The 10,901-nt window shown below is 40.2% G+C and overlaps 1 protein-coding gene and 1 pseudogene across 6 annotated transcripts in view; both read left to right on the top strand.

Annotated features, from left to right (window-relative positions):
• The first annotated feature begins 6,908 nt into the window (after positions 1 to 6,908).
• Positions 6,909 to 7,022, top strand: LOC112478912 (annotated as a pseudogene).
• A 186-nt stretch (positions 7,023 to 7,208) lies between these two features.
• ABCG2 (ATP binding cassette subfamily G member 2 (Junior blood group)) overlaps positions 7,209 to 10,901 on the top strand; it is a 58,787-nt gene continuing 55,094 nt past the window's right edge. For 4 of the 6 annotated variants that reach the window (XM_006910716.3, XM_006910715.3, XM_015588477.2 and 1 more), the window contains exons 1-2: positions 7,211 to 7,648; positions 7,963 to 8,070. Coding sequence is in view for 1 of the 6 variants with exons in the window: in XM_025046008.1 (XP_024901776.1) it covers positions 8,079 to 8,119 (41 nt within the window). In the remaining 5 variants the exon portion in view is untranslated. Of the gene's footprint in view, positions 7,649 to 7,962; positions 8,120 to 10,901 lie in introns of all 6 variants that reach the window. The other 2 variants (XM_025046008.1, XM_015588478.2) reach the window with 2 other exon arrangements.

Raw genomic sequence — 10,901 nt, 5'->3', positions numbered from 1 at the left:
TTCTAGACTCTTTACGAAAGAGTCTGGACTCATAAATAAATCTGTGAAGTGCTGTGGGTCTCGCCGGGCCCCCAACAGAAGAATACACCCCTAGCTCGTGGGTCAGAAGGGACGTCGCAGGCGCGTCGGGGAGGTACCCAAAGGGCTTGGTCGCCTCGGTACCTCGAGCCCCCGAGTCACGTAAGGGAGTGGCCCCCGACGCAGCTGGGAGAGCACCCTCCGCCACGCAGCGCTCTGCTGACGGGAACAACTTCCCAGCCTTGGCCGTTTGAGAGCAATTTAAATTATGGAAAATCAAACTTCTGACACGTCCCCGGCCCCACGCCACAAAATGCCTCCTGGTGCCATGAATAAGAAATATGAGACCGAATCGTGCACATTCATCTCTAAATGGGTTAACCTTACTCAAGGTGACGTGTCTCTACAATTCCCCGAATGGAGCACTTCTGGTTTGGAAAAATTGGTCTTTTTACGAGCTAAATTAGGAATTAAACGTACTAAGCAATTAGAATGGGAAGTTTATTTTAATTGGTACGCTGAAGCTAGAAGGTGAGCTGCAGATATAAAATAGCTTCACACAAGAAGCTATTTCTAAAATGACTGAAACCTGTAGTAAATTAAAAGAAGAAAAGAAAGTTTTGGAAAGCCGCAAAGAAACTTTCCCTAGTACTAGTTCTTTTTCAATCTTCGAATCCATTTATGCAACCCCTCCCCCTTGCCCTGGAATCGTTTCCTCCCCACCAACTCCCCTATCCTTCGCAGCTATTTCCTGACCCTCTGAACCCATCTCAATGAATCCTTTTAAAATTAAAACCCAACCATCAAGTGCAATACTCCCAGAACCTCCTCTTGAGGCGAAAGAAGCTGTCCCGGCAGTGGCAGTTGAGGCTGCAGCTGCGGCAGTCTCTGATGAAGGAACAGGCTATTATCCTGTCCTAATTGACACCAGTACCACCACCCTTTCTGCCTTAAACCCCGTGCTGATTGAGGATCCCTCCCTCGGAGGACTAAGAAAATTGAAGTCTTAGGCATTGAGAACGCCACATAAACAATACCTCTTTCCAAACCTCACTTTTTCTTTAGTACCATTAATGGACACTCACTGCTTTCTAATCAGTCTATCTAACCGGTAAATATATTAGGTCGAGACATTCTACACAAACATAAGCCCTCAATAAGTTTTTCTCCTAAGGGAAAATATCTTTAACATTGCACTATACTTTTTCAAATGGAGACACAAATGAAATTAATGGGGCACATAAAGGACATGGTAAAGAAAATATTCTTTTTCTTGAGAGTAACCCAAAATATCTAACTGTTAACCACTCTCATGGGCCTTCTCCAACACTGATGTTGGCAGAATTCACAGTGCTACCCCATAACAATCACCACTGATAAATTCATACCTTATCACAGGTTAACCAATATCCCCTCAGCATGCAGGCAACAGAAGGAATAAAACCAATAATTGAAGAATATATAAAGAAAGGGTTAGTCATTTCCTGTATAAGCCTATGTAATACCCCAATATTGCCTGTTAAGAAACCTTACAACAGACATTGGAAATTTGTTCAAGACTTGTGAGCCATAAATCCTATAGGAATTCCAAGACATCCATTTGTCCCAAATTGACATACTCTCTTCACCAGTATTCCACCAAGAAGTGAGTGTTCACTGTCATTGATTTATGCAGTGTTTTCTTTAACATTCCTGTGAATCCAGAAAAACAATTCTTATTTGCCTTTACCCAAGACAATCAGCAATTCACCAGGACTGTATATGCCATAGAGAATTATTCAAAATCCAACTTTTTGCAAACGTTGGAGCAAGATTTAAATGATTTCACATTCTCTGAGAAAACAGTTTTGCTACAATATGTCGATGACTCACTACTCTGTGCTGATTGTTTTGAGGCCTGCAATAAAAACAGCTATACAATGCTCTGAGCTCTGGCTGACAAAGCACATTAGTTATCTAAGGAGAAAATGCAGTATATTGGTGAGTCTGGGCCATGTTCTACCTTCTGAAGAACTTAAGCTTGATGGTGATTGTTTGGCAGGTGTGCAAAGATACCCTAAGCCAATTACTAAGAGACAATTAAGAGGTTTTTGCAGACTGACAGGGTACTGTTGCAATTGGATCCCTACTTTTTCCTTGATTCCTAAACCAGGAATGAGGTGTTGCATATCTGCTTATCAGAACCATTAATTTAGTCAGTAGAACAACAAAACGCTTTTAAGACTTTAAAGGACAGCTTGAGCAATCCTCCAGCTCTGGGTCATCCAAACTGTGACCTGTCCTTTTGTCTGTGCATGAACAAGATGACACTACAGTAGGGGTACTCATGCAGAAGCATGAGGATCTCATCAGCCTTTAGGATCTTATAGTCAACAGTTGGATTGTGTAGCACAGGGAATGCCTCCTTGCCTGCCAGCAGTCCCCGCTACTGTCCTTTTAGTGAAAGCTACTGAAGACATTGTTGCAGGAACTCCCTAAATCATTTATGCTTCCCATGCAGTGGAAGCCTTACACACCTCACATCCTACGTGGCACCTGTCTGTCAGCGGGATAACTTTGTATGAGACAACTCTCCTTTTGGCAGTCCACATCACCCTAATGATATGCCAAACACTCCATCCAGTAACCTTGCTGCCCGCAGAATTCGGTGACCGCATATTGCTGACTGTCACTATTTTGCTTCCTAGGAAATATTTAAAAGAAACTCCAACACCTAAAGCTGATGTATCCTGGTATACTGATGGTTCTCACTTAAAAAACAAAAATGGAAACTATATTGCTGGTTATGAAATAACTAACTTATTTAAAAAGTCATCAAGACTGGCCACTTACCTTATACTACCTTGGCCCGACAAGCCGAACTGCATGCTTAAGCATAATTAAAGCATAATTTAAGCATAATTAAAATCTTGCAGACGTTCATCGGCGATGCTTTCTTCGAATGACCTGGATGAAAAGAGGAGAATGACAAGGAGAAAATTCTGAGGTGTTCTAAATTAAATTACAGTTGCCGAAGAGTGAAAGAGACAGAACTGTTAGTCTGTTTATAGCTGCTGACCAGCTCTGACAAGAGACTGCTCGCATTCCTGTTTTGCCTGTAGGGACTTTGGATTAATTTCCAGGTGGCTATTACCTCAGATTATTTCAGCCAGGCACCATCTAACTCCAGGAGCCTCCACTGGTGGGTTTCCTGGGCTGCCGCCCGCAGCCAATCTACAGGAGTGGACATTCGTTTATGGGACTCTGTGTCTATCCCAGGGCTGGCCTTGCCTCACCTTCTCCCAGCCCTTGTCTATAGCTCATGTAAATTCCTTCAGACATCTCTTTCTTCCCTCTTCCCCCTCCCTGATATATAAAAATGCTTGGAAAACTCTGGGGCAGTGAATATGCTGTCTTTTCTACCTAACCATGCTGCTGGTGGTTTAGAATCCATGCTCTGATCTTCCTGGCTAGCATTTTTGGCTCAGCAAAATCTAACTCACAAAATGACTTTCAGCTGTGGGAGTTAATTTTTTTTTTTTTTTAATTTAACAGAGCACATTAAAAATCCCCTTAGAGAAATGAAGAGAGCCTCTCATAGGTCCACATGGCAGCTTTGAAATGAGGACACCTGATTTGTGGAGTTATAGGCCCAGGAAATTTCTTCCTTTAATGAGAAGACTGTTTTGGTTGCCATTCTGTATAATAAGCCATATCTTTTAACAACATTAAATGAATGTGTTTCCTTTGCCTGCGTCTTTTGCTGACAGTCCATCAAGCACTGATACCCTTGGGAAAACCATACAAAATAGCCCCTCACTGGTGTGATTATTGGAGAGAAGTATTACTACCTCCACCTCCTCTTTTAAAAAAAACTCCCAGTAATTTTTGAAGTTTTCAAAAGTGAGGCTCAAGTGATTTCATGAATGAGTCTGTCTGCTCCCATCACTGGAGGACATCTTCCCTATTTGTCTATGTATGTCCATGCACACTGCCTGCAAAACCACAGTGAGACACCTCACCCCTGCCAGCGCTCATCTAAGATCTCCAATGAGTGTGCCAAAGGTGGGGACTCTAGATGGCCCCCAAACTTTCAATTAGAATGGTAAAGAAAGTCTAATTCTGATAATTCTGTGGTTTGTTTGCAAGGCACATACAATATGATAGTGACTTTAAGCAGCTTGGAGATAGTCCAGCAAATTTTCAGAGATCCAGACTCTTTCTGTTTACTTATTCTGCCATCTAAAAAATTAATAGAAAGAAATGAGAAAAAGGCCTACATAGAAAATTTACAAATAAACCACCAATGATCACAAAACATTTTTAAAAAGTTTACTCTCACTCCTTAAGTCACGGAAATATAAATTAAAACACTGATATGCCATTTGTCATCTACCAAATTAAAAACAAAACTTATCATTTTATTCAGAATTTGTGAGAGTTTAGGAGAACGAACAACCTCTGAAATTGCTGGGAGACTGAATTTGGCACAGAGTTTGCATGGGAAAATTGTCTATATGTATTAAAATTTTTTAATGGGCCTTACCTTTCACCCTAGCAATTTCCTTTTTGAAACTTATATGATTATGTGCACCGACATAGCTACAAGGATCTTTTGAGAGTAATAGAAAGATTGGTTAAATTAATTCTGGTACATGACAAACAATTGAATACAATGCAGTCATTGAGTATAAAGTTGTAAAAAGTTATTGAATGACAAGGAACCATGTTTGCAATAGAGGAGTTTACAAATAATAGCTACCATTTATTGAGTGCTAATTAGTGATAATGACTCTGTTCAGTGCTTTACATGCATATTATCTCATTTATTTTCTATAACTAATTTGAGAGATTGTTTCTCCTGTTTACTAATAACTCCGCTAAAAGACTAAGCAACTAGTTCAAGTTCAAATCTTCAGGGTTTGGGAGAGCCAGGATTCAGACAAAGGCCCTTGGACTCCAGAGATGATGCCCTTCATCCCCGTGCTTTGTATATAAACCCACTTTTGTTTTTTTAAGAAAATATAGAGAAAAACTTAAAACAGATGGCATATGGCTTATGGGTTATAGGCGATTTTTATTTTCTTCTTGTTGATATATAATAAGAGAGAAAAAAGTTTAGTTAAATGGAAAAGAAAAAGTGCCAGATTGAGAACACATTTAGTGAGAGTTCCAATACCAGGCTCTATAAACACTGGGCAGTTACTCTTTTCAGGTAAAATAACAATGGTATCATGAGGTGGAGGGCAGCAGGCCCTGGTCAGAGAAAAGCTGAGTCACTTGTTTTTTCTTTTGACTTTTGACCTTGTATAAATTGTTCACCTTTGGACTAGGTGACTCATCTGTAAAATTAGCAAGGTTATCCTTAGGTTCCTCCCTCCATAATATTCTGTAATCTAAAATACCAAAACACTAAAAGAGAAAATAGGGCCCTTGAAAAATAATTAACGCAAAATAAAATACTAACTTATGAGTTAAAATGACTCATTTCTTTACAATACAATACATTTATGTAACAATGACTTTAATCTGAATTTGTCAAACAGAATATGACAGCAATGATCAGCTTGGGAAGTTATTAGGGTGACGTTAGGATCTAATATAGCTTTAGCTAGCAAATACATGAAAAAAATATCAATATGAAAAAAATCACAATCTAAAATATTTTAAAAATTAGACTAAAAACAAGTCAGAAAGTTTTTTGTTGTTTGTTTTAGTGGTTTTAGCTCTATTTTGGATGAGGATATTACTCTGTATTATCATGTGTCTTTATATGTACTTTTTACTGACTAAAAACAAATACTGACATTTTATCAATTTATTTTGTTTTTAACAAAATTCATTTTTCAATATAAAAATTGTATATCTGCATTATATCATATTAAATTAAGAAAATTATTCTAAAGTAGAAGAAAAAAAAAAAGAACCATAATGTTACTACCCAGAAAATGAACATTTTCTTGTATGCCATTCTATTTTCTATGTATAAAATTTTGGTTTGTTTTTATTTCACGTAATTGCAGAATGCTATATTCAACTTACTATTTTTTTAATGTCCTTTTATTCAATTCCATGGTGTTTTCTCCATTTTTATAAGTTCTCCTCTTGGAATTGCCTTCAGAGTTAGCTGGAAATTGTTTTATCTTTACTAATATCGATAAAGTTTTTTTTTTTTAGAAGGTGTTTTTCAATTTTGCCAACAATTATTAAGAGCCATCTCTCAAGAATTTTTCCCAACCTTAGCTTAAAATGACAAATGTATTTGCATAAGGGTCTTTAAATTGACTCAGAAGTTTAATGCATAGAAACAATTTCACCCCAGTGTTTGGGCTCATCCTAGACATATACTCTTAAGTCATTTAAAAGTATACAGCATGGTATTTTTAAAATTCTAAAAAAATTGTGCATAATCCATTTTCTCATTCAGGCCTCGTGGCTAAAACTTTCTTGCAATGGAGAGTTAACACTAATTCCTAGTGTTGCTTTTAATAGCTTAATGGATATTATTTTTGTTTGTAAAAGCAAACCAGAAACTAGATACAAGTACTAATTTCTGAAAGTGTATGCAACAGGTGAATTTTGGCACAGCCATACATGCTCATAAAGCCTGATAACAAACCCTTTTCCTGAATCTGTACAATTACTTTCCAACTTTTCCACGTGATCAGTGTCTTGCAAAGAAGTGTTTATTACAGGAGTGCAAAGAATACCTTTAAACTGTTCTCAGTTATATTTTCATTAAAAAATTTTGTTCTCCTCATCACTCCCTGCCCTCCCACACCCCCCGTAGATTTAGTTCCTGATTTTATTAGCTCTTGGCCTCAAAAATTTCTGGGAAGCTAATTTCTCGGAAGCTTATTCAACAGTGACCTCCTACTTGTCTAGGTGGGCAAGGTTTGAAACTGAAAAAAGTCTATGGCCACCCTGAACAAGCCAGATCCCATCTGATCTCAGAAGCTAAGCAGGGTGAGGCCTGGTTAGTACTTGGATGGGAGACTACCTAGGAAGACCAGGTGCTGTAGTGCTAAAAAATAAGGGATTATAAACTGACAAGGTCCTTACAGTCTGTGAGGTCAACCAAGGGTTGCTTCGCATAAAAAAATAAATTAAAAATAAAAGAAACTGAAAAAAGCCAAGGCCGTCAGCGTCCCCTGGTGCTTAGGGGCGCACGCTACCGGCAGTGACCCAACCCATCCAGGCCAGAGAAAGTATTGCTCAGCTGGGGAAGAGTCCTGGGATTACCAGGGCTAATCGCCAACTGTCCATTTCAGAAGAGCCTTGGAGAAAGGAGTTTGGAGTTGTCCTTGCGTGCTCCGGGATAGTCTCAGTTTTCCTGGCTAGCGGGTACGGAACTCGGTAACTACGCTACAGGGGACACGGTCCGTCCAGGCGTGTATCGCAGCCAGGCAGCCAGCGCCACGCCTTCCGCCCTGCAGAGGGCTCTGTCCCCAAGAGAGCCGGGCGTGAGGGAGGGGCCGCCGCCCCGCCTTCTCCCCGGCCGCCGCCAAAGGCGTGCGATGTGAAGCCTGCGTTCACTCTACTCAGCGTTCGCCTCCTCGCCGTCCGGCTCTCCTGGTTAACGTCTGCCACCCCTGACAGTGACCGTGACCACCACCGCGGACCGCGCCTTCCCAGGCTGTTCGCCGCGCGTGTGAGTGCTGGCCCTGTGGGGAGCGCGCGGGCGCGGTGGGGGACTGCCCGCGGGGCTGCGGGTGTCGGCGGGAAGGTCGCCTCGGGCCGGGCTTGGCCGCGCGCGCGCGCGGGCTCGGTCCTGAGACAGTGGTTACGGACCGAGTCCCGAGCGCGCTGGAGGGGAGAGGGAGTCCCGGGCGGTCAGGCAGACTGGGGAGATGCAGGAAGGAGGCAGTCTGGAAAGGAGCCAAGGAGGTTTTGGAAAAGCTTCACGGTTTAGAAAACACAGTACAAATGCTGGATGTCATCGTGAAGCAGGATCTGCTTCCTTAGGGTATGTTCGGAAGGTCTGGCGGACTCATCTCAGCGTTTACATAAACGATTGATAGTGCTCTGCCTCCGAGTGCACGGACCGTGACATCGGAGCCCTCGAACCTCTGAGTGAGTAAATGGTGACAGCCCTTTGGGATGTGTGTGGCTTGAAAGGTCGGTGAGTATCGGGTGTATATTTAGGAGAAAATAGAAAACTGTTCATTTGAGATGACTAGGTTTTAATTAGTCCCTACCAGTTTCATTTGAAAGTGAACGTAAAATACAAACTGAAAATTCAGACTGCTTTTTTTTTTTAGAAAACGATGCTTTGGTACAGCTGATTCCGTGTGTGGTAGTGTGTGTTAAGGGCCAGTTGGTAAAACTCTTGCCTTTCTCCAAACGTGTGAAACCAGGGCTGATATTGGATAGTTAAAAACTTATTGAGCATGGACATTACTATAAGGTGGGAGGAAAGTTTGTTAATGTTAGTACCTTAAAAGGGATTAACCAATACATTCGATCTTCTTATCTCCAGGACATAAGGTTTGTCCACAGCTTGGATAATTAGCTAAAGAGTTATTGAGCTCTCTTGTGTAATTTTTCTGTGGATAGTTTAATGATTAACGTCAGAATTAACCAGCTTCTTACAATACTGATTAAAAATAATACTGAAGACGTTAGAACAAAAGAGAAAAGTAGAAGGCCAAAAAAGTTAAACTGCAAAACTTACAGTTAAAGAAAATACCTGTAATGTTGCTTAGTTTTATTTTCTTGCCTAGTAATAGACATATAAAAGCTCATTCTACTTTCAGTAAAAAAGTAGATTCATAGTAACAAACGTTTATTGGTCATCTTTGTTCCAGGACTTGGGCATTCAGCAAAAGCTCTTTAGGAAACACATTCTTTTGCACCGAGGTGGTGTTAAAATACACTTACACCCCAAATCTATTTCTTATTTATTCTATTATTAATATCCATGAAGCAGTTGAGGCAAACATAAGCGTTAAAAACAGAAAATAAAATACAACTGATAGTTGAGTTACTGTGGGGGAGCAGGTTAGAAAGGGCATGGACTGACCATAGGTCCCTATGCAAATTGAATTGCATCTTGGAGGCCATCACTTACAATTCAATGCAGATAAAGGGGGAAAACATATCAGCTCCTTAGAGAAGTTTTCCTGGCATTTACTTCTGAGGGAAATGTCTTGTGTCACAGAAGGATATAGAGAAGACTGAACCAAGGCAGTGGGAAAGCATCCTGTGTACCCATCTGATAGTGGTGCATTTTCTAGGACTGCTTGTTGTAGTTGTACTTTTTCTTACTCTATTCATGAAAAATACTTTTTGCTTGCTAAGACCCTATAGTCACACATACTGTTGTTTAATGGCTTGGGGCTTCTTTAAGGGTAAATCTACATTTTCTAATGGGATAGGTGGACTTGATCTTCAAATGCTCTATTTCTCTGTCAAGAGATTTTCTTTTTTAAATTTGCATACTTCACTTTATTCATCCACGCAGCAGAATGCATGGCTTTGTATACATTTAACATCACAACATAACCAATTCAACCAGTCTGTCATTCTGGTGGGTCTGAGAAGGCAGAGGAGCCATTCACTCAGGTTTTCAGTTCTAGCATCCCTCCAATTACTGTCAAGAGATTTTAATAGAAGTTCGCCAACAGTTGAAGGTTATATCGAGTGGGGATGTTTATTCTGTGTTGCTTACTGGGATTATAGGTTAGGGTTGAGATCCTTTAGTAAAAATTAATGAACCTAAATGGCCATCCTCCCTATAGGTATAGGATATATAGGTTTACAAGAAGCTCAAGTGTATCCTTTAAAAAAATCAGTTTCCAATTTTCTCTAGAATGTGAATCAATAATTGATAAATTATCTAGATGACTTAGGCTTCATAGCTGTTTTTTTTTTAACAACAGTTTTAGGAGATATAATTCACAGATGATACAAATCACCTATTTAAAGTGTACAGTTTGTGTAACCTTCACGTTTTCACCGTCCTCCCCTTCAAAAACCCATTAGCAGTCCTTCCTCCATCTCATGATAGTGTCTTCACCCCATAGTTTTTTGAAGCAAATATTTTATTTCACTGGGAGACTGTTAGAAAGTGGATATCTAATTTTTGAGCCACATAGTTAGCTTATTTACAGAGATAAATAAATATTCTGAGAATTGTAGCAATGAAAGTTAGTAGTGTACTGGTTGTTTAAATTCAGGGTGGATAAGTGTAGGTAAAGCAAAATTGTTGCTGCCACCTTGATTTTGATGGAGAAGTTTTGTTTTTGGCAAAGAAGGGTAGAATAAAATCTTAACGGCCCAGAAACCCTGTTGAACAGGGTTTGTTGCACTTTTCTGATGTGGGGCAGAAGAAACTTTCATTTACCGTCAAGTTTCTTTTGGCAGGTCTAATAATCAAGTAGATATGAGACAGATTATCTGGAGAAAATAACCAAGTTTATACATTCATATGGATGAGAACCTTGCATACATGAGAGTCAGAGACATAACATGCAGGGGAGGTTCAGAGACCGAAATGGAACATGGGTATACAAGATATTCTGAGCTAGGGATGAGGTAAGGTGCCTTCGGGGCTTCAAAGACTCATTGCAGGGAGAGCAGATATTTAGTAAATAGAAGTTCGTCTTGCCCTATAGAAAGGTCAAAGAGGTAATCTCTGATAACCTTTTATCATGTATGGGCAAGGCCCCTAATTCAAGTTATTCTAGGTAGTCAACGGAGGGGCAGAAGTTCATGAGCCTGAGGTTGAAGTTGCCTTTAACTCAGAACATCCCCCATACTACAGAGACACATCTTGGGGTGACTTGTTCTGAACTCCAGCACTGATCACTAGCTCAAATGCTTTGGGCCAGTTCGTAGGCCCAGGTAGCATTCGGTAGCTCTCATATCACTGACAGTAAGTTCTTTGTTATCTGGAAGTATAA

The sequence above is a fragment of the Pteropus alecto genome, unplaced genomic scaffold (genome assembly GCF_000325575.1).
Source record: "Pteropus alecto unplaced genomic scaffold, ASM32557v1 scaffold63, whole genome shotgun sequence".
Classification (NCBI taxonomy): Eukaryota; Metazoa; Chordata; class Mammalia; order Chiroptera; family Pteropodidae; genus Pteropus; species Pteropus alecto.
This window is presented reverse-complemented; position numbering and strand designations above follow the sequence as displayed.